This window comes from Pezoporus flaviventris, unplaced genomic scaffold (assembly GCF_033815535.1).
Source record: "Pezoporus flaviventris isolate CSIRO_AGI_PZ_B2104156 unplaced genomic scaffold, CSIRO_AGI_Pfla_v1 ptg000002l, whole genome shotgun sequence".
NCBI classification, from domain to species: domain Eukaryota; kingdom Metazoa; phylum Chordata; class Aves; order Psittaciformes; family Psittacidae; genus Pezoporus; species Pezoporus flaviventris.
Genome location: NW_026892550.1, coordinates 79,147,100 through 79,171,422, shown reverse-complemented (window position 1 = coordinate 79,171,422; position 24,323 = coordinate 79,147,100). Strand labels below are relative to the sequence as shown.

Here is a 24,323-nt window from a genome sequence, read left to right as displayed (position 1 = left end):
TGATAGCAATGGATGTTCCCAGAGGTCTTGAGCAAAATGAATGAGTTGGTAAATTTAATGATCAAGAATTCACTTGAAACTTTAAAAACTGAGCAAGTGTAATTCAGTGTGTCAAAATAGCTGGTTTATCTACATGAAGTATGTCTTGACCAAACTTGCACCACTACAAGGTGCCACCCTAGTAGTCTTCATCTCAGTTAAATTAATGTTTACAACACCTTGACAAGGTAGTGTTACTACCATAATAAATTATTTACTAATGATGCGTGAGACTTATTTGCATGCTTGGATGTGTTTGAATGTTTTCAGTGTGTTGAATACTAAGGATCTCTTTTCCTTTTTTTCTAGCAAGACCTCATGACTTCTTTGATGCGCAAACACTGGATGCTATAAGACATCGAGCCATCTGCTTTAACCTCTCAGCACATATAGAAAGCTTAGGAAAAGGCCACAGTGTTGTATTTCATAGTACTGTAAGTATGTATGTTATGCATTCTGTTTGTTTACCTGTGTGCTTGAAAACCTAATACTTCAGAAAGATTTCTGTTTTTCTCTTACTGCTATAGGCATTTAATCAGAAAAAAGTAATTGAGGGTATTTTACATTGTTGATTTGTCCATTTCTATTAATAAATTATCTTTTAAAAAGTAGTGTTAGGAGTTATTCTAGCTCACAAATTGAGTAGCTTGCAACATTTCCTGTCTGATACACTGGGGGAAATATCTAGCAGCAAGTATGCATTGCAGAAAAATTTGGTTATATATTCCAAATGAGAATGCAATGCAGATAGCATTTCCATATTCCTAAATGACAATGCTGATATCATTTGAGGGTAATTATATAATTGAGTATTTAAAGACACTGATCTGAAATTGGTGTTTATGCTTTTTTTTCTTTTTTAATAAGCTTGCCAGCAAAATGTCAGTGAATTGCTAGGAGGAGGCAAATACCAGGTGTCCTTTAGTCCTATTCCTGTATCCTGTTTTGTTAATTTCACTTGTGCTTGGATAGGATAAACATCAGTATTAATTCAGAAAAGTTCAAAACATGCAAGAAAGTACTGAATTAGGGTATAGGGATCTAAAGTTCTAAAAGCTGTATAACCTCCAATTTCTTAACCAACCTGGGAGAGTAGAGACTCAGCTGAAGGAAAGGATTAAGAGATGGAACAAAATGAGGGGGAGGAGTGCTTTTTAAACTGGTAGATTAGTACAAAATGAACTACAGTCCAAGGAAGTAGTGTTGACTGCTTTACCTTCAGCTATGGCTTAGCCTTAACACATGATTCTAGCTACTGGATTGTCAATCTCTTTCCATAAATGAAACATGATTTTATATGCTTAATTTATTTCACCCTGTTCTACAAGACTGATGATTGTTATAGAATGTCTGTGGCCAATTTTTCCAAAGTGATTACTCCTGAACTTTATGTGCATTGAGCACCAGCTGCAAGTGGGTAATTGCAGGTGGCTTAGCTGTTACTCTCTTTACATCTCATTCTAGTTTTCATGGCCAACATGGATTTTACAGTGCTGTGAGAAAAGCGGATTCTCTTCCAATTCACAGTGTGCTTTAATCTGAAAGGTTATTGAAGCAGACTACTTGGTTGTGGAAGCTCACCTTTGTCTATTGGAATTATTCATAAGGAGACATAAGAGACATACGGCAGAATGTGCTCTGAAACTGCTTTGAATAAACTTGGAGGAAGTAGTGCAAGTCCTTTTAGTTTATCTGTGCATGTGCCACTTAAGGTGATAGGCATTGATGAGATATGAAATCACTTAGGCAGCTGTGGGAGAGGTTGTACCATTGGGAGAAGTGTTTTATGATTCCTGCCCTGAACTGCAGTTTGCTATACTGTTTTAGCATGCTGCTACAGTTGTGTGGGCTTGTGTGCTGGACAGCAGCCATATCAGTGAGACTCAGCCTAAAATCTGCTTTGAAAAGAAAAGGTAGAATAGAAGCAGTCTTGTGGATCCATGCTATTATACTGAGCTAATGGTCACCTCAGATGCAAGCACATTTTGCATAATTTAAAAGCTTTAGGACATGGAATTTGAATGGTGACTGGCTAAATAATCTAATATGATTTGTGTGGTCCACCTTCAGATGAAGAAAAATATGTGTAGCTATGAGGGGCATTAATTTGAAAAGTGAAAAATATAAAGAAAATATTGTCTTGCTGTCTGAAAATTGACATAAATCATGTAGATTTATTTTTTTTACCCAGCATAAGAATAATTTCTGCGCACTGTGGTATTTGATAGGATGTTTATCCTAGTGAAAGATTACTAATGTTAAGAATTTCTAAGCAGTCACTATAGATACCTTTCACCATCTATGAAAAGTCATTCCTTTTCTATATATGTATTTATTTTTCAAGCTCTTCTTTATAGATATGGAAAGCTGTAGAATGCAGTCATCAATAAAGCCTTTTTGAAGAAATGGTTTTGCTGTCCAGAGTTCATCTTTGATTTCGTTATGAGTTTTTTATATGCTTTTTTTTTTTAATTGGAATTAATTTCTTGATACTTTGTTTCTATAAATTTTCAGATGGAAAAATTCTATCATTTCCATTTAACCTAAAGAATAGATATTACTGTGATTAAAAAATACTGTGTCCTGTGTCCTGTCCCTGCCTCCTCTGTCCCCTGCTTATTGAATTGCTAGAATTAATTCTCTATAATATTTGAATGTTAAACTATTTTTCACTGATTTTAGCTGGTTTTGGTATTTCAATTCAGTGGTCACATGTATTGATACTAGTTACATGTGTTTTGAAATCTTAAAACTTTGCAACACAGTAAATGACTGAAGATGTATACCAGTTTGCTGGGTGAAGTGTTTTTTTTTTCCAGAAGAGGTCAGCAGAACTCCATTTCTGATTTGAGACAGCTTTAATGTGTTTACAGAGCTAAATTCACTGTTTCTGGAACAGTGCATGAAATTTAGATAATACAGTGTGAGTTTTTTCAAATAAAGCCGTCTTTGAACATACGTCTGCTGACTGAATTCTAGTTTTAAGTGAAAAACTTAATGGACTTCAGTTCTTTACAACACAGTTTTGAGTCTTCAGAGCATCATTATTGTAGATATGCTAGATTTTTTTCCCATTTCAGTTGTAACTTTTGCAGACTTGACTGTAAAGCTTTGTTTACTATTGTCAAAATAGAAATTTTTCAGTTGTTTTTTTGCAAAATTTTTGCAATTTTGCATCTGTCTGCATCATAGCTGTGTTTCTAACTCTAGCCTGCCTAGGATATGGTAAAATTTTCGTAGTGCTAATTGTGTTAATTTATATCTTTTATAAGAAGCATGATATTCAGATTATGCAGAGTTGATTTTCAACTGGTTTGTGCAGATTACGGGCTTTGGTATATGCTATGTTTTAGTTTAGCCTTTTCCATAAAGATCAGTTGCTACTGTTCTTTTCAGAAGAGTTTTTGCAGTTTACAGTATCTGCAGTGGCTGTGTATGGAATCTTTCAAAGGTTTACTAAGAATTTTATGCTCAGAGGTGCAGAAGGTAGGAGAATTGGTATTTAAAGAAGATAGGAAAATCTGTATTAAGTCTTGTGACGTGTACTGAAGGAGAAGGGTAAATCAGAAGAGGAAGCAGGTGGCTTTTCACTGTTGTTCAGGTTACTGGAAATTTTTGGGATACCTTTTGCATGCTGGTGTTAAAGAATAAATTTGCATCTGAATGAACAGATTTCTTTTTTTTTATACTTCCTGTGTGTGTGTTTCTAACTTTATCTTGGCTAAAGTTGGGAGTCTAGCTTCAGGGTCTTGCACCTAAAAACTTTATTCTCTGTGAGAGCGTCTTATGTGCTGGTCTACCATGTGCTAGTATGAGAAACTATGAGAAAGGAGCTCTCGCTTCTTGTCTGGGACCTTAGCAGTAGAGTACCTGTGTTCTGCTTAAACTTATCAGTTGTTGACAGGTCTTTGACATGTCATTTGATTTTTCATTCATAGAACAATAGCAGCAAGTGTACTCTCTGCAATGTTAAGGGTCCTCATTACCTAAGCATTAAATAGTCTCTAAGCCTGTGAGTTTTTCCAAGTAGCCTTTGCCATAACCTGGTTCAGTGCTTGGTTTGGGTATTGAAAAGGAATGAGTAAAAGTTACCTAGGCAGTTATACAGTATGGCCAGATGTCAAAGCATTTGTGAGAGAAGATTTTTATCCTTATGCCATGCTGTAATTAAACTATAAGCTGCATCAGTTTCTTCCATCTTCTATAGATGTGTTGTGGAACAAGATGAGTGTATTTGTAGAGAAACGTGTATTCTTCAAGTTTTGGAGTAGCAACTTAAAAATCTGAACTATTTCAAAAGAAACAAGGTATATTCTAACTCTATATAGAGTAATACAACTTTCAGAGTAAAACAGTTTGCCTTTTATAAATATCGAGTTACACATGAAGAGCAATAGGTTTTGAGCAAAAAGTCTGCAGATGTGGTTCTAATTATGATTTATGTGACTTATCAGGTAATAGCTAAAAGAAAAGAAGATTCTGGAAAAATAAAACTCTTGCTTCATTGGACACCAGAGGACATGTGAGTATATTACTAGTGATACAATATAGGATTTTAATGGGGAAGGATTTACAGTGGAGTAAATGAACTTTCTGTCACTAAATTATGTTATGCTGTTGAACAGTTAAAGTTCCATGTTTTAATGTTTTTTATAAAGAAGTCATTATTAAAAAATAATAAGCATTGCTTTAATTGATTTTTTTTTTCTTTTTACTTCAGCTGTTTAGTCAGTTCAGCTAAAGTTGAAGCTGTATTCTTAATGCATTTTGTCACTTTAGGTGTTAATAACAAGGTCCTCTGATTATTGAATAGGAAGCTCAGGTTGGTTTTGCCAGCTGTGTGCATAAGAAAATTTATCACTGAAACAGCTTTGTATTACCCACTGATTCATCATGATACTAAAATACTTCTAGGTACTGAAAAACATACAATCATCACTGTAACAGCAGAAGTGCAAGAATCTTTGCCTAGGTGCCAAAATTTAGCAGTATAATAACCACAGTTGGCCCTGTAAGGTGTGCATCTCATGTTGCTGCTTCTTTGGATTATCCCACAGAAGCTCCATGTACTTTTCCAGCGTGTTTGGCTGCTTTTTTCCTCTTGGGTTTTCAAAGTTCTACCTTGCTCCAAATGAGTATTCTCACATGTAATGCACGACAAAAGTACTTCACTCAGGTAGGCTTGGGACAGATGAAGTAGTTAAGTGTAGTTTAAAAAGATTTTCCCTACTTCTTTGAAATAGGTGAGACCTTATCTCTTTTCTTCTGACGCTTCTAGAACAAGGGGATCTTTCAGATTCATTGTTGCTTTTTTTCTAATATAGATTCAAATAAGGCTTTTGCTCATGCAGTTGTATATAGTATTAGAATCTGCATTGGAGAAGGCAAGTTATTCAGTAATGTCAGGTCAGAGGAATAATGTGGTTTAATTGATATTTCTTGCATCTCGGTTGGGTTAGGTAGTGGGTGTATTTCCTGCACTGAATAGCTTTAAATCTTTTGAGTATTTGGTAAACTCAATTTCACCTTGATTATTACAGCTTAGAACAGCAAATGCAAGGTTTCATGGCTTATGTCATCCATTTGTTTTACACAGTGAATGTACTCACACTGTAGAAAGCTGAATGCAGTCATGATGATTACTTTCCGTTGTGCTGAGCTGTTGATCAAGCTTTCAGATGGAGCTAGTAATAGTGATTTAACTTTTTCTATTCTGAGTCATCTTGAGAAACTGTTAAACTCTTCCAGGTTATGGGTACATTAAGGTTTTTTTCCCAGAAAGTGAAATACTAGTCTATAAATAAGGTAAATGCCCATTTCCCTTGAGGGGTTTTTTTCCTTTTTGGAGCAGGAGTTTATACTTTGTGCCAGTACTTCTTAGCTTACTGAGTTGTTTTCTTTATGTATATTTCAAATAGCCTTTCAATGTAAAAAGTTTTCTACTTTGTGGTTTGTATCATTTTGCATCTTCAGCATATAGCTTCTACTAAAAATGTCTTCTAAACATTGCTTGTCAAGAAAACAATTTTGGATTTATTTTAAAAAAATCTGATGTTTTTTTCACCTTTCATGATCCGTATTAAACATTAGTAGATACATGGATTGCCTTCTGGGTGGTGTCATGAGCGCTGCATCTGTCCTGTTTTGTATGTGTGTTTTCCCCCTTCCCCCCACCATTTTTTTTTCTTCCACCTTCATGTGAAAAGTGGAAAGTATCATTGGAGAAACTGCTTTTCCTACTGGGGTAAAAGATCTCTCTTTCATTTAACTTTTGGGATGGCTTACCTGAAAAATTGAATTTGATTTACAGCTAACTTACTGATGAAAAATAGTGACTCAGTTTAATAATTTGCAAAAGTATGTAAAAATCGCATATAGCTTTGTCAGAGAAAACACTCATGTAGATAGTCTTAAATGCTGGGTTTCTTAATTTGAAACTTGTTTCAAAATGCTAGAAAATGTTAGAATTCTTAATTATGATCTTAAACTTTCTCCCCAGTCTGAAATGAATTTTAAAAAGTGGAAACAAAATGGATCACTTGTTTGTTCTGCACGGCTTTAATCAATGCTAACTTACAGGAGGCACGAAAGCAGGTTTTCACTAAGAAGCTCTGCAGGCTGAGTGCTTTTCTTAATGCGTTACCTGAAAACTTCAGCAGGGCCTTAAAAACCCGATGTGCTTTCAGTAAAAGAAGCAATAATGTAGTAAGCCACTCTAAAGTGGGCATGTTTGGTTTCAAAGAATTAAAGTACAAATCATAGATCAGTGATGTATGTTACCTGCAGCCCTCTTCCCCAAGTTTCATTGCAGTCGGCACTGAAGCAGCATTTCCTTTTGATATGTAACGACCAAGGTTTATTCTGTATCTCAATGAGAACTGTTACAGAGCCAAACTATTTTGTGGTGATTGCCTGTATTTCCTCAGAAGACAATCAAACAGTTAACTTCAGCAAAGTTGGAACTTGGAGCAAGCACATTAGTGTAACTCAAAGCTCAGTGCTTGCAGTGTATTCTGGCTTTTACTTACCCTTTTTTGACAGCATCAAAGAATTTTATGCCCAGTAAAATAAAGTATTTTCAAATATCTGTTTTGTTGGTTTTTTTTAATTCCTGCTACCCATTTTCACATTAAGTTGTTAAAATGGAGAATGTAGTGCTGTTGTCATGATACATTTGGCTTAGCATTCTTCTGGAATAATCTAAATTCTTTTTAGTATATTTTCCATCCTGAGAACTTGGAAAAATTTGAAGTATAATGTGTAAAGATTGGCTGTCTTTTTCTCACTCCTGTGAAGATTTTTTTCAAACAGTGATATGTAAAAGTTGCTTTAAAAAATCTCATATGTGCTAGTTTACCACATAGCTTTATGTTAAGAAAAATAGTTTTATCTTTTTTGAATATTTTTATTTTATTTATTTATTCATAGTCTTCCTGATGTGTGGGTAAATGAAAGTGAGCGACATCAGTTAAAAACTAAAGTAGTTCATTTATCAAAACTACCAAAAGATACTGCCTTGCTTCTGGACCCAAACATATACAGGTAACATCCTAATTTCGAAACTTTCTTAACTCAAATATGGTCTTAAGACTCACTTAACTTTTTGACGTTGGAAAATCAGGATTGCTAATGGCATTATACACCAGACCAGGGAGCCTCAATCCTGTCAGCGTCCAGGGGTTAAGTTCTGAAGTCTTAAGTTGTTTCAGAATTTCTTAACTACTTGAACTGAACTCTAGTTACTGAGAAACGGGGAATGTGTGTATTTACCAAGTGTATTTTACTTTTTTGTGCTTGGTGTACAGAAATTCTAGTAAAGGAGGTACACACAGTGGAATCCTGAAAGATCACTTCTGTTAAGATCACATACTGGTTTGTATGCCAATTTTTTAAAGTCCAAATTTACCTTTACATATTTTATATTCAGCTGTAATACATGCAGTATTACCTTGAAATCTGTACTTTATATAAGTACTGTTATTTTTTTAATACAAGATTCTTCAGAGCGGGAAAGAAGGGGGCAGTACATGTTACTTGCCTTTAAGCTATATTCACATTGTATTTTTAGGGCTTCAGATCGGCCCTAAAGATCCATCTTGTTTCTTATAATTTCCTGATTCCTCCCCCCTTTCCCCTTTATTAGTGTTCTCGCATAATTTTCAGTACCCACACTTCTGCGCGTGTACAGTTTTTAAAGGTAATTGAAATGCTTAATTCACTCTTTAAGTTTTTTAAAGCCCAGAAATATGTATTTATGGGCTTATGCTAAAATTTCATGAAATGAATTTAGGACAAAAGTCTTTTTTTCTACCATAACAGAAGTTCAGTGCTCCTGTATTTCTTCCTTAACATGCAGTAACCTAGGGTCTAAAGGAGTAACTAGAGCACTAATCTGAAGTTTTGATATGTGGTAAGCATTTCAGTTCACCTTTAATGTATTTCACTAATCAAATTAATGAAATCCCGGTTTACGATATCAAAATAAATATTCATACTATTTCTGCTTTCTTTGTAAGTGTAAGTATTTAAAATACTTACTTTAGTATGTTAATTACTGATGTTAACCGTAAATCATAAAAATGTTACGAGGAAATTGGATTTTGTGTTTTAAAACTGCTTAACACAGTGACTGTTTCATAATCCAGTTTAGGTGTTAATCATGTTTATATTGATTACCTTGATAGATCAGTTTGATTTGAAAAGTTAAAAATAATATTTTAAAATAAAAATGTAATGATATTTGAGATTAAATCCTTGGGAAAAAATGAGCCACCCTTTCTGCATCTCCCAAATAAAAAAAAAGGTTCCTTATACATAATGTTGTACTAGATTATTAGCAGTATAGATCAGAGTGTGATTAAAAGAGCTTCGGGACCAATTGTGGGAGATTAGAGAAATAAAAGTTAAAGACCAAAACTTAACAAGGGGAAAAAATGATTAAAGAAATTCAGTGACAGCTATTAATTTTGTGCTAAAATGATGACTCCAATAGAAAGTTTGAAATAATAATCTGAAATGTACGCTAATATAGGATCATCTAAAATGTTTTTCAGTTTTAATCAAATTAAATGAAAGTACATTTTATATAGTCATGTTTTCATAGTATACTGTAGCTGACTCAAATTTACTTCTCAGGGTTTTTATGTAAAACTGTACTGTCTTCTTTTACAGAACAATGCCCCAGAAGAGGTTGAAGAGGTAAAAACCAAGGAAGTGGGGACACCTGCAGTCTTAGTCACTGACAATGGATTTAGAAATAAAGTTGCACATTAGTCAAATCCCATCCTTTTTTTTTTTTAACTTTTTTCTTTTTTTTTGTCTTAGATATATATTTATGCTTAGTGTAAACATTCTGTGAATGAAGTTGATGCTTCTGTGGAATATATTAATATATTACTGTATATCCACATTTTCATGGAATGGTACAGTGGGAGACTGAGCAAACACTCTTCTGGCAACTTAGTGGAACAACTAAAAGGCTTTGCATGCTTGCTTCTTTAAGCTGCTTTTTTCTTTAGTGAATACAGTAGTTTATATTTGATGAAAAGAAAAAGTAACCATCACCATTTACTCACAATTCCCAGAACTGTTAACAAGCTATTAGGCTTCTTGTCAATGTTAACTAAATACAACACATGCCAGACAATAGTATAGCTACCAAGGGATTATTCTGTTGCCCTTTTGAGTATGGTGGATAGTAATCATTTGTCATTTGTAATCTTGTGTCCTTTTGCAGATCCCTAAAATATGTTGGATTATAATGTTTAAATGAATGTTGATGGAATGCTTGTCTTTTCCAATCAACTATGAATACATAGTACGGTTTAAAGATGTTAAGAGTGTTGCAGTATGTCTGACCCCCTCTTCAAGAGTAGTATAGTATGTTTAATGAGATCTGCTTTTATGTGATCAGTATCAGTGGTGGGGTTTCTAAAAACCTCTACGTAAGCAGTTAGTGTTATTGGTGTTTTATTTTACTTTTTTGACCCTCTAGGATCCCCCATTCACTTGTAAAGTATACTTTTTTTATTTGGCCTAATGTTTTCTAGATGTAAAGAAAATGGTATTTTTTAAAAAATCTAGAAATTCAATCCTTTATGCACCAAAGTTGGCTTTGAAAAGGAAAGTAAAATCATTTTCTTGCTTAATAAGCAAGAAGCCATGGATTTTTTTTAACTGACAAATAGAGATGCGTCTAACCTGTTAGTCTTTGTATGGAGACAAAAATGTTGCATATAGATAATAGGACATTGCCTGTAAATATTTCAGCAGATTTGTAATATATTTTTATATTATGAAATGTACTGTAGATGTTTTTCTAGAGGCATGAAAGTTAAAATGTATATATTATGGTAGAAATAATATTGAAGGATATTGTAATTCACTAGTGCTGCCAGAAGAATTGTTTAAAAAAAGCACCTTCCTTAACAATAAAAAAAAACTTCTTTTACATACCTAAGGGACTATATACTACTGTTAATATCTGTTGTAAGAACAAAAATAACATTGAACATCCTTCCCAGAAATCTTAGAGGGATGAATAGTACCCATAATTAATTCATGGCGCTCCTTTCTAATAGTGAACATGAAATTAGTTTTTTCCTTACTATTGGAAGGAACTAATATGTAAAATTTGTATGAATATATGCAGTCAAACTGCAGAGTTAGTCCTCCTTATTGGGGAGGAATTTACTACAGTGAAACTAATAACCAGCAGTTTTTACACTAAATTTTTATTAAATAGAATAAAACTTAAAGTAACCCTTTGGTTGCAGGAGTGAGCATATCTTAATATACTACAGATGCATTCTGCATTGGTACTGACACGAGAGTCTTGCTTAGCTCCAGTGGGTTAAAAATGTTACTTATATACAAACAAAAAAAATCTTATCAAACAAAATGAAGTGCAGATTAAAAGCACCACTAATATAAGATGTTCTGGAATGGTTGTTTAATAAGGGTATTATTCACAAAATCTGTAGTGATGTGACTTTATTTTTGAAAAAAAAAAAATTGCAGTGTTTTGGTTTGGTTTTTTTGTTTTTTTTTTTTTTGCTTGAGCACTTCACCTACTGCTTTTTCTGTACCTTTAAAATAATCCGTAATCTTTGTTTCTCTTTTTGAATTCGTTATAAAATTGCCAAATAGAAGTGTTTCAGATATAGTTTGTATTTGTATTTTTTTAATTTTATTGCTTCATGAGTTTCTTGTAAGTCATTTATAATTGACAGATGATTGTAGACCTTGCCTGAGTATTTTTTCTAATAAAACAAAGCAAACAAACCTCATTAGCTTCAAAATTGTAAGATTTTACTGAAGTTTTTAAAGGTAAATTTAAAAATGTCACTATCTCTGTTTCCTAAGTGGTAACACTTACCTTGCAAAATGGGGTAAACCATACCTTTACAAAATGGGGAAATGATGGTTTCAAGTCATGTTTTGTTCATGTAAACCACAACATTCTTTCTTTGGGTTTGAGAAACGTATTACCTGATACTCACATGGTACAGCTTCTGCCTTGGAAGGAAAAATCAGTTTAAATTTAAAATGTCTGTGAACAAATGAATACACTGGAATTAATTAAACTGTCCATAGGAGTCAGAAGGTAAGTGGACTTTTGGCTGTTTTTTACCTTCAGTTTTTGTGTGTGTCCCTAAATGAATTTCAGTTTTATTGGATTACAAGATACATGAAACTGACAGTCAGAAGAACAGTTATTCTTGAAAAGTCTTGATGAAATAGTTGGCCCCTTCCCTATTGAGTAGCTCCATGTATTTTCTTTCAGGATGTAACATATAGAGGTTTCCTCCTGTCCTAAGAACACTTTTTTTTAATAGATTTCCCAAATTCTTACAGCATTTTTATTTTCCCTGTAGAGAAATGTCATCAAGACAAGTCTGTAGTTATTTTACCCTTCACTGCAGTCTTTTTCCAGACTATTTTAACAAGAAACTGTGTAAATATCCTAAATTTGTATTTTTTGCGTAGAGGTTCTGTATTATCTTTAACACATTGCAGAAGGTAAGCAAAAGAAAATTACTTAATTTCATAGTTAAATCATGGCAGAATACACTGGAGTGTGTACTCTGTGAGGAGAGGCTAAGGGAGCTGGACAAGTTCAGCCTGGAAAGAAAAGGGTTTAGAGGAACCTAACAGCAGCCTTCCAGTACCTGAGAAGTTACAAGAAGGTGGAGCCAGGCGCATTTAAAATTGCACAACAGAATGCTGGGAGTCGGTGGTCATAAGTTGAAATGGCAAATTTTTGCCATTGTGAGGATAGTCAAGAGTCAGAACAGATTACTTCCAGAAATGCCACAAATCTGTCCTTAACAGTTTTCAAGATGCAGACAAAGCCCTGAGCAGCGTGGTCTAGATTCAGTGCTGTTAGTGTTGCACTGGGCAGAAGGTTGGATTAGATGCTCACTTAGATGCTCAGATGCTCACTTCCAACATGAATAGTTCTGTGATGCTGTCACTCGGAACTGAGCAGGTTTTCTCTTCCAGCCCACGTGCTCACGGATACATCAGCCATGTTTAGATCATGTTAGTGATCTATGGTCATAGGATATGGCTAGAGTTGGAGCTGTTTGAACTGAAAATTGATCATCTCTCGCTGGATTTGGGGCTTTAGTCTATGCTTAGGCCTGCTCTGTCCTTGAACTATACTGGTGTGTTAGCTTAAGGTAGCTGCTGATGCTCGAGGATGTGGGTCAGAAAAAGGTGTGGGAGGGAGTGTTTACTCCTTTGCTGTCAGGTGACACTAGCACAGAAATCTCAAGTGTGTTTGTGGGTGTCTTGGGTTATCTTACTTCTGGGACGCCTTTCAAAGGAAGTACTAAATCAAGCGTTTTTGAAAGGCTCACTTTTCAAGAGTTGCGGCGCACCCAAGTATATGTGCCCAAAGTCACCAGTCCTTTTGGAATGTGTTGGCTTGAGTTTGACAGTTTTCTAAAGCTGAATAACAGGACTTTCGAGTGAGTAGTGGTGTTTTGAGAATGAAGAACATTGCTTTTGCTAAACGGGATGGAAATTCATATCCTAGCATTTGAGCATAGCTTATAGCTGATTATTTGATATTAATCTCTATCTACTAAAGCACTTTAAGGAGCAGAAACACATCAGTTCTTGTATTCAGTATAAGTTTCTCTGAAGTTACTGTAATTTTTCAGATTTTGGCCAAATTGCTTAACATTCAACACTGTATTTTTAATTTAGTATGTATTATACCGATAATATTGGTAGTTTCCAATTTAAATTATGTATTAAATCTGGACTAGCTTCATTTGGGAACAAATAGGTTAATTATATTTAAATCTGCATAATTTTAAATTATAGGCATTTAAGCAGTCAATTTCTGTTTCTTTCAGCTTTTCAGGGCAGCATGTGAATTGATTATCATAGCAAACCAGTCTTATTTATCAGTCTGCAATTGATAATATATTTTCACTTAATGCTTTCTTGTCTTGATACTTTAAACTTGGATATGAAATTTTTCTTGTCACGTTAATGGATGACAAGTACAACAGAAAAAAGAAATCTCATCAGGATAGTTGGCTTTCAAAAAAGCAGCGGAATCTATGGCTTCTTTCAGTCATTTTCCAAATTGTTAAGGGGACATTCTGTGAATGGCTCCTATATGCACACAGCTGTGAAAATAAAATAAACAGTTTGATCCCTAAACCAAGGTATTCTAAACAAAACATTCCAGTGGCAGAATATGGTCTTAACATCATATGGATTTTCTTAGCCAAGTAAAAGTGCCTTTAGATGTTTTATCCTGGTGTTTACTTATTCCAAGCAAAGAATGCTCTTTGGTAAATGATGTCACTTCAAGTTCTAGTAACAATTTCTAAATTACATTATTTTGGGGAAAAAGCCCCACCTGCACTACTGTTTTCAGCAGTATCATGGAAAATGTATTTTAAAATCAGGAATGTCCATTTGTTAGTGCCTTTGTAATAGGGCCTCATTTTGTGAAATTCTGTGTGCTTGCAATGAGAAGACTAAGGTATAAATATTAGAGGTGAATGTGTCAGTATATGAGAAGAATTCTTACAGTGCTGAAGGGCTTCACTACTGTAATCTCTTTTACAATATTATTTCTAATGTGGAACGAACTGAAATCTGACCAAAAATAAACCTCATACTTCTGGAACATGAAGATTTTTTTTTTTTTTTAAACCATGTATTCTGTTATGTTTCCGTGAACATAGCTGACAAACTAGAAAAAACAAGTAGATTTAGGTATGCTGTGAAATCTCAGCTTATCTGCTGGAGGGACAAAAAATGCCAGCAGTTAATTTTTTATGTTTAAAGTGGAGCACTGCTTCCAGGAGACAGGAGCTGTGAATTTACTCTTTCTAGGTAAGAGACTGGTCATGAGCATAGACCAGTGTTGCAGCCTCTGTTTTGGGGTTTTGACTGGAAATGGCAATATTGAGAACTTGTTTTCCTGCTGTGTTTATTACAGCAGCCGTTCTTACAGTGAAAAATTCTCCCCAGACTATATATGTCCATGTGTCTTAATTCTCATACGACAGTATACAGTACTCTGTACAGTAATCTGTATGTATGCTTGGGATTTGATGCAGTTTTATCAATATCCTGTAATCACTGCTTTGTATTTTTCATTTTAATGAAGCATACAGTTGGAATGCTGTTGTCTGCTGCTTAGTGCTTTGTAATCCTTAAAATTTAACCAACCTTCTTGTTTTTTGTCCAGTACTTTCCATGTTAATCCATTCACAGCACACAGTAGTTACAGTATAGAGATGGACTACAGTAAGGTTCCACATGTACCTGTAATTCTTGTGTGCCCTGATTTTTGAAATCTCAGCTTGCAATGTCATCTTAAAGTATTTTGATCTGTAATTTCTTAAACTATTAAAATCCAGGATATAGCATCATTTTCAGGGGCAATAGCAGTATTGGGAGTTACCTGTTGATATCCACAAGGCTCACTGTGCTGAGCTGTCATGTTAGAGCTAGTGGAGTAACTCAGACTAGTAGTGGATGTTTTCTTCCATGAAGACTTGGAACAAGAGAGGAAGAAAGATGTAACTTGTGGGTTTGGTAGGGGATGGAGGTTGAGAGTTAGTAATACTGTTTTCCCTGTTTTCTGTTAAGGCAAAAAGAAAAGCAGTGTTCTGCTCTAGCCTGTTGTTCCAGTGCTATTTTGCTGTCAGCTGTACATCAAGTTTACTATATTTATTTCTCCTTCTCTCCCACACACATATTTGCACTTCATCTCTAATTCTTTCCCAAAGAGGAATTAAAAGTCAAGATGTCTTTGATGTCACAATGTAGCTTAACAACAGAATAAAGAAATGTAGTTACAAGTGTAGAGAGAATAAAACTTTTGATTGCATACTGGAGGTGGGCTGTCAACCCAGCTGGTCATGGGTAAATTCAGCTCCTGCAATTGTTTATGAAGATTATTGTGCTGTGATTTGTGCTACATTATTTGTTTTTACTAATTCTGGAAATGTTTCTTTTCAGTCTTGTAAATCCTCCTTGGCAATAGACTAACAAATAGTAAGTAATATAAATCTGTTTACTTCATCCCAGATGAGAGATAATTGCCGATCAGCATACCGTTGGGTTGTCGTGCTTACAGAAAACTTGTGTGCTGTCTACTGGATGCTGTTGAAAAGTTGTGTCAAATGTTAATATCTTTTTGTCTTAATACCTTGCCTGTGTTTGTAGTCTCAGTGAAAGATACAAGATCCCTTCATACTTACTATGAAGAACTGCTTCTGATTTGAGATAACCAGCCATACATCCTGGGCTGCATCGAAAGGACTGTGACCCGCATGTAGAAGGAGGTGATCCTGCCGCTCTAAGTCTGGGATGGGATGGGGAGTTTGGGATTTTTTATTTTTTTTTTCTTGAGAGTGTATAATTGCACTGTATTTAAGGAGAATGTTAGATAGGTGAATATCTGGAAGTGTTTCTTCTTCTGTAGTACTTGTTTGTACTGTTGAACTTGTACTGTTCTCACAAACAGCTGCTTTCAACAATATCCAGCAAAATGTTTCACCAGAAGTTCCAAAGGGACTTACATCATACTTGAATACTAGTAATGCACAACAACTTCACAGCAAAAACTCATTCTGTAATATGTTGTGGTTTAACTCAGCAGGCAACTAAAGTCCACATGGCTATTTTCTCAATTCACCGTGGTGGGATGAGTAGAGAATTAGCGAAAGGAAAGGTAAAACTTGTTGGTTAAGATAAAGACAGTTTAATAGGACAGAAAAGGAAAATAATGATAAAAGAATATACAAAACAAGTGAGGCACAGTGCAATTGCTCACTACCCAGTGACCAATGTCCAGCCAGTCCCTGAGCAGTGGGTTGCCATCTGTTTGGCCACCTCTTTGGCCACCTCTGATCAGCTGTCCTGGCTGTGTCACATCCCAGCTTCTTGTGCCCCTCTAGCTTCATCATTGGCAGGACAACATGAGAAGCTGAGAAGCCCTTGACTTAGGATAAGCACTGCTCAGCAACAACAGCATCTCTGTTGCGAATGTCACTCTAATCCTAAATCTAAAACACAAGCACTGTACCAGCTACTAGGAAGAAAATTACCTCCATCCCAGCTGAAAGGGATAGGAAGGCACCTGGTTTCAGCTGGGATAGAGTTAATTTTCTTCCTAGTAGCCGGTACAGTGCTGCATTTTGGTTTTAGTCTGAGAACAATGCTGATAACCAGTGTTTTAGTTGTTGCTAAGAGTACTTAACCCTGATCAAGGGCTTTTCAGTCTCTCATGTGAGAAGCTTCTTGGCACAAGAAGCCAGGAGCTAGCAGAGACAGGACACCTGATGCAAACTAGCCAAAGAGGTATTCTGTACCACAGCACATTGTGCCCAGTACATAAACTGGGGGGGAGTTACCTGGAAGGCCCAGATCACTGCTTGGTCAGGCTGGGTATTTTGTCGGTGGGTGGTGAGCAATTTTATTGCGCAGCACTTGTGTTTATTGTTTGGGGTTTTGGTTTTTTCCTTTCCCCTTTTATATTTCTTCCCCTTGTTATTTCCCTTATCGTTATTATTAGTAGTTTTATATTATACTTTAGTTATTAAACTGTTCTTAACATGCAGGTTTTACGTTCCTTTGATTCTCCTCCCCATCCTGCCCTGGGGAGCGGTCAGTGGGGAGTGAATAAGTGGCTGTATGATACTGAGTTACGAGCTGGGGTTAAAGCATGACATAAGGACATAGGACTAAATGTCCTGTAAGAGCTCAGGGGGGACCTTACCACTCTCTACAACTACCTGGAAGGAGGTTGTAATGAGGTGAGGGTCCATCTCTTCTCCCAGGTAACAGGCGATAGGACAAGAGGTAACAGCCTTAAGCCGTTTAGATTGGATATTAGGAAAGGTTTAGATTGGATATTGGGAAAGGTTAGATTGGATATTAGGAAAAATGTCTTCCCTGAAAGGGTGATCAGGGCAGTGGTGGAATCACCATGCCTGGAAGTATTCAAAAGCTCTCTAGATGAGGCCCTCAGTGATATGATGGAGTTGACAGTCCTGGGATAGAAGTTGGACTTCATGATCTTTAAGGTGTTTTCCTACCTATGATTCTATGCCACTGACCGAACTCAGAGATCTCCTTTGTTTGAATGCCATGGATCAGTCATGGCGTGTACCATTCATGTTATGTCTAAGCTCACATCGGTCAGTGAGATTTGTACAGGCATATGGAGTCTGACGAAGCATCTGGATGCTTCGTTGACTTCAGAAGGACTTGATTACAGGTATGTGATTTGTCTACCTCTGTTTAAATCCATGCCTGAAACCCAGATTGTGAAATCAGGAGGAAAGGAGCATGCTGTTGCTTATGATTCATTTAAGCCAAAATGCTCAACATGAACCACTTAAACATGTTTAGGTGCTGAAATATATGTTTGGATTTACATAATTTTAAGGCAAAAAAACCCTAGTAAATATGTTATTTTTAGAGCAAAGCACTGGAATGTGAGATTAAAGACTGCCCTTAAGCAATAAAGGCATTTTAAACCGTTTTAAATACTTTGCAGCTTTTACTTTCTAGTGAATGTGAGGCAGGGGTTTGGACCCTGCTTCCTTTTTCTTTCTTCATGTCATAAATATTCTCTCCTAGAGCATAGAAAATATGTCAATTGCACTTAAAGCAGTGTTTATTGCACAGCAGATGTGTGCATACAGCAACTGTAGATGAAAGCCAAAGTATTTAATTAGCAGTTGCCTGCAGCTGGATTCTTTCTTTTTAAGCAAGTGGGGAGGTGGGGAAACATAAAAGGATGTCAAGAGATGTTCTGCTGACAATGAGCAAGTTCATGTGTAATTACTAAAATTTTGCTGTGCCTTCATACTCAAAGCCATCATGTAGTATTGCTGCCTTTTCATTGTGCTGTGCAGTCATCTATGAATTTCATGTCCTCACTGACCAGACACATGTGCTGCCTCATTCAAATAACATTTGATCGGGTTGCATAGACTTAAGAAAGGAGGATAATAGATATGAAGATCTTTTTAATAGTTTCATTGTGGCTGTTACCTCTACAGTTGATGCGTTTGCGATAGATTGGAAGGCTGAGGACTTATGTTACAGTCAGATCTCAGAGTCTGGAAATACCTTCTTCATGGGTAAAACTAACTGGATTTGTTTGCTTCATGTATTATGTACATAGTCTCCTAAGTTGTAGCACAGGCTGCATAGGTAAAATCTATGGTAGCAGTGATTTTTTTGCATGTTTTACTTCTCATTGACTCATTAGTAATAATTTTAAAAATAGATGAGGATAAAAGTTGAATCTGTGCTGTAAAATTTTCAAAGAGCTAGGTTTGGGGTGAAAGGTGGCCACTATCTTAAAATAAGCGGCATTTATTGTTGTTGAGAGTGAATTATTGTGGAGGAGAAATGCAAGATGAAAGGTTTATCCTGACTAAAGTCTCATCTGGGTAATCTACTACAAGCTGTACAAATTCTACATTGTAGTTTCTGATGTGTTTATCTCCTTGGATTATTATTTTTTTCTTAGCTAATATATTTGTGAGTTTTAATCTCAAAGTATTTCATAATTTAGTAACCAGTACATGCATTCTAATGGGAGCTGATTTCCGCAATAGAAGAAGAAGGTATATTAAGCTGGAGGATAGTAAGTAGATGTCAAGACATGCAGCCACACACTGTGAAGTTTGTGGAAAGTATAAATGATGCTCCTGTCCCATCCCACTGTTGTTAAATGTAGGATCCCATGTGTTGCAGTATGAGTTTCCATTGCTTGTGTGTTAGGTAATTTAATTTTGTAGCAGTCTGTAACCAAAAGGTGGCAGCAATCTACCATACTATGACTATGCATAAATGTGTCACTTTGTAGTGATATTACTTAAGGTGCTTAGTTCCTTTTCTAAACCTGACTCCTTATGTGCAATTTATTGCCCTTGTTGCTATAGGATGGAATTGTGTATTACTGTTTTAACAGCTTTCCTATTTTACTGTTTGGACTATATCTCTCAGATATTGCAGAGCAGAATACAAACTGCCTTCTCTTTTAATAAAACTGACTAATAAAAGTGAAAATATTTTAAAGAAATATTATTAAAGTACAGAAAATTTATTTTGAACTTTATCAAATTTTGGAAAATGTGGCTGGGTAATTATGGTGCTTGATCACTTTATTCTTTAAACACCTTTTCAATTCCAGGACCCAAGGCTCCACTTTTGACCACCTGATTATTCTTAAAGGGGCATGACAGGATGCCAGTATGTTCATGGAATTCTGTATTTAGTGTCTAAGTAAGTCACACGCAAGGCAGGGTTAAAAACAAGTTCCTAAACTCAGAGCTGCAGTTGCCCTGAGAATTATCCAATATAGCAGCATGGAAGTGATGGCAGCAAGATGTACCATGTGTTGGTATTTATAGAACTTTTCTGAAGAAAACCTGTTTTTCCAGAAAGTGGCTGGCTGGTTGGTTTGCTTCTACTGTATGTCTTCAGTGGTGTGAGGTTTGTAATAGCTTTTGATGCCCCCCAAACTTTGCTATGCATCTACTGCTTTGCACAAGTGCAGAGCTGTTGACATACAGTGTCTGCCTTGCTCATGCTTAAAGCCTGAAGTTTTAATCTGGCATTTCAGAAATGATCTTGCATGGCCACATGCGGAAGAGCACAGAGGATGGGCTGTGTCCAGGAACTGTAGAACCTGAGCCGTATCTCATACCAAATCATTTGGTTACAGCCCTCTTTCCTTCACTCAGCAGCTGTCTGGAAAGTAACCAGCTTCTCATCACTGTCTCTGTAGCTTTCTAGGGCTTCCTTCCGATAATGTCATTGTGAAGTTTCTGTACTCATGGTTGTACTCTAAGGCTCTTTGCAGTCTTGGGCAGAGATCAGTACATTGTGTACACTTGGGTCATAGTGATACCGGGAAATAAAGGGTTAACACTGTACCTGCTTGCTTAAGCAGTCGCTGTGCTTGGTGAAGCAGAGCTGTAGGAGTCAAAGTTACTGGAATGGTGAAGCAGAATTGTAGGAGTTACAGCTGCTAGGCAGAATTGTAGTAGATAAGATTCATAGCTTAATATTTAAGACATTCATGTTCAAATAGTATCTTTAGAAAGAAAAGGAACAAAAGATAGCCAGAGTAACGCAACTTGCAAACTTGACAAGTTTCTGCTTTAAGATACATAAAACCGGCTTGTGCGGAACCTGAAGTTTGGATAGGAGTTGAAACCTTATTGAGTCTGCCTGAAAGCAAGAGGTTACTCGTGGTGATGAAGAGGAACTAAAGGCCTTCATCCTCACGACCCCCTAACGACCACCACCAGGAGGCACTGTGCAGGCGCACCAATGGGATGAATGCCAGAAAACTAATTATAATACTAGATGGGAATAGGTTTTGCATATGTATTAGGCGTGAAGCAATCTCATGTTTAGGTAATCACTATATATAATATAAACGAACTGAGTGACAAAGGAGGAACAACCCCCATGCGCCTCAGCGCTGAATAAAGCATACCTACTTTACAGCTCTTAACGAGTTGCGGAGTCAATCCGCATATCAGTACTTTCCAGTTCCTAATCCCAACAATGAAGGCTAAAATCATGGGAGTAGGTTAATGACACATGAATCTGATGCAAAGGTGGTCCCTTGACTTGGACATAAATCACATTATTGCTCCAGCAGAGACTTGCAAGAATGTGCACGATGGCCATTTCTTAGGCCCTCTTCTCTGTTCCTCCAGATCCAGTTCTTACGGTGAGTAAATGTGAGTGTGTGTTTTCGTTGGCAAATGTTTCAGTTATGTTAAGAATTTGTTGAGCCAAATTCAGTGTTCCTGTTCAACTCCATAGTCATCCAAAATGGATGCAAGATACTGGCCAAAGCAGAAATATAGAATTTCTGTACTTCTTCTGCCTGGATGTGAAACGTAACAGATGATTAACTGAAAGAAACTAGAATTATTAATGGGATAGTGCTAAATGAGTCACAGTTGAAAACTGAAATGAAATGCTTTGGGGCATTTTTTCTGGTGATTTAAAGGTATTTTTTTTTTCCTTTGCCACATATGTTTGTGCAAAATCAGCTGTTTTCCAATGACCTAGGTGGTTTTGAGTTCTTATTTGTGTATCAAGCTGCTCATCAGAAGTTACAGAAGAAATCAGATTGTCTTTTGGTTGAAATCCGGTAAGTTGTTTTTTCTGTTTCTGCAAAAGGTCTAATTGGCATTCTTGCCAAAGCATATGGTACATTTACTCTTTATATGGTTGCCCTCCCTGCCTCCGACAGTAGTGGCATCAACAAATAATCTTTTAAGTTTTATAACACTAGTTTTATAAATCTGGTAGCTATTTATTGTTTATCCCTGAGCTACCTCCTGAATGTAAGTGTACAAGTAAATGCTGAGTAATTGAGTCATTACTTGCATGTGTGTCACAAAGCCTAAGATCATTTCATGTAAGTGGGATTTGAGTCATAATAGATGTGTTTCCATGATCCTTAACTATGTGTGTTGTATGATGTACTGTGGACTTTATGGTGAGACCTCTGTTGCTGGAGTTTGCACAGCTAAAAAGAGCACAGTATTCATGTTAGACTTTTAACAAACAAATCCATGGGTTGATGTGTGATGTACACATGACAGTAATCTGGCAAGTGATGGTGAGTATGTCACTAGATACTGCCTATTTAGGAAAGGTTCAGGCTTTCAAGGAGCTTAGGAAACTGTCTTGGAGCTACAAGTCAGTTATTGGTGTATCTTTTTTTGTGCATTGTCACCATTTGTTTTCAATTATGGGTGACTTTTTCCAAAGCTGATTTCATTCCAAACGGTGCCTAAGCATGAGGTCAGTGAGGAGAAATGATTCCTTGGGCAGGTTTTATCTTTCCAGTGGTTAATATATCGCTTCTGTGAATAAAAGATAACCTGGGCTCTGCGTTCTTTTTTCTTTCACTGTCAAATCCCTGCCATGGCAAAGAGTAGGGATGGGCAAGCTATTTTGCAGTTCTATATAGAAAAAAAATGCTAAGTGATAATCCCATTTTTATTCCAGATGGATGAGGTGATCCATTTTGCATCCACTATAATTACAGTTTATGAAGCAGCCAACTCAATACACAAGCTGCCATCTGCACTTCATCAGCTTCTTTTATAATAAGGGATAAACTTTTAGCTGTCAGTTGTACAGATGATGCGTCTTTTGAGCGATTGTATATTTTGACAGTAAAATTCCAAAAGTCAGTATGTCCTTCTTGTGTACACTTTTTTCCTCTTTCCCTCTTGGAAGCTCTGTTGGCGTCAGTTTGTTTTATTTGTAGGGGTTTTTTGGTGGTTAGTGAGTTTGGGTTTGTTTTTTTTTTCTTTTTGCTATCTTACACAAAAGAAGCTGTACTACTTTTTCAGAGAAAAGGGGCACCCACAGAAAAGGAACAAATGGTTCACACATAAAAACCATAAAATATTGCCAGTGTATTTCCAAGCTGACCTTCATTACATTTCCAGTGCTGAAGCAACATCCCTATCAGAAGGTTGTTCAGGACAAATGAGGAGATTGATGGGACTTCTGTCCAAATCATGACTGAGCAAAATCATGAAGATTTGGACTTGAAATCAGCATCACAAAATAAAAATGAGGGGGAGGATGGAGTGAAGGAATATGCTTTTTACAACCTAGTTTATACTTGTAACTACTTAAAATATTAATTCTCCTAATTAACAGTGGATATAAAAATGTGTTTTCAAGCAAATGAAATTATATTGCTGCTGTTGTTCCATTCCAGCACAAGTTTTATACTGTAAAAATCATAAGAGCTCCCTGCTGCTTCTTAAAATTGCTACCAAAACCAAGCCAAACTTGCAAGTGCTGAAATGCAACAGAAGTGTGATGTAGTGGCTTTTTGTGTGAGAAACTTCTCTGATGCCCAGTTGACTTCAGAAGTCCATACCAAAAATAGATTGAGACCCAACGCTTTGCTATGTTCAGTCTACATCTGTAATTTGTATCTTTACTGATTATCATATACAGCTTTCCCCCCCTAATTTTCTAAAATGTTTTGCTGAAGAAAGGCACAGCTAGTATCAGTGTTTGACAAAGAAGAGGGCAGTAATCGTTTACTGTTTCAGATCACTCTTATCAAGGAGTGGTTAGAGAAAGTTAATACCTCTGCCTTTCAGTAACAAAATGTGTCTTCTGTGTTACATGAGGTCAACTATCTTAACTGCTTAGTATAACCTAATTCTACCTGAAGAGAATTAATCTGTAAGCACCTGAATGCTTTGCGGTATGTTGCTGAAATGGTAGTCCCTAAAGATGGACTGCTTTTGCTAGCACATCTGGACCTGGAAGAGTGAATTTACCCAAAATCTTACGCTGATGTAAGATGTGAATTCTTGTAGTTACTTTTCTGCAGTGACACCAAGGGCTTTCTTCAATTAGCTGTATGTGAGAGAGGACATCAAGCAGGACTGAAAAGTGATTGGGTTAAATGTACCTTTGTTCTGACATTGTTAGGTGAGCTTAGTTTGTATTGGTATGTTGTATTGATAAAACTTCTGTGCAGACAAGCTCTTGTTTTCACAGTGTAAGGCAGCTAATAGTTCAAATGTATTAAACCATAAAATATTTGATGTCTGGGACTCCAGATGCTGTACATTTTTCAAAAAAGGAAAGACAATTTTAGAGTTAAGGGGGGGACATGACAGAAAAGGGCTAGAGCCTGAAGTCTCTCTGTCATCACTGAGAGGGGGAGAAGGGCAACTTATTTTCCTATTACTGCCTCAATCCACCTCTTATTT

At 36.2% G+C, this 24,323-nt stretch overlaps 1 protein-coding gene across 3 annotated transcripts in view; it reads left to right on the top strand.

Annotated features, from left to right (window-relative positions):
* Nucleotides 1–11,327, top strand: part of AEBP2 (AE binding protein 2) — a 45,152-nt gene extending 33,825 nt beyond the window's left edge. The window contains exons 5-9 of one of the 3 annotated variants that reach the window (XM_061444612.1): nt 349–473; nt 4,494–4,561; nt 7,468–7,581; nt 7,845–7,911; nt 9,211–11,327. In XM_061444612.1, coding sequence (XP_061300596.1) covers nt 349–473; nt 4,494–4,561; nt 7,468–7,581; nt 7,845–7,899 — 362 coding nt within the window. In that variant the 3' untranslated portion in view covers nt 7,900–7,911; nt 9,211–11,327. The remainder of the gene's footprint in view (nt 1–348; nt 474–4,493; nt 4,562–7,467; nt 7,582–7,844; nt 7,912–9,210) is intronic. The other 2 variants (XM_061444614.1, XM_061444613.1) reach the window with 2 other exon arrangements.
* The last annotated feature ends 12,996 nt before the right edge of the window (nt 11,328–24,323 follow it).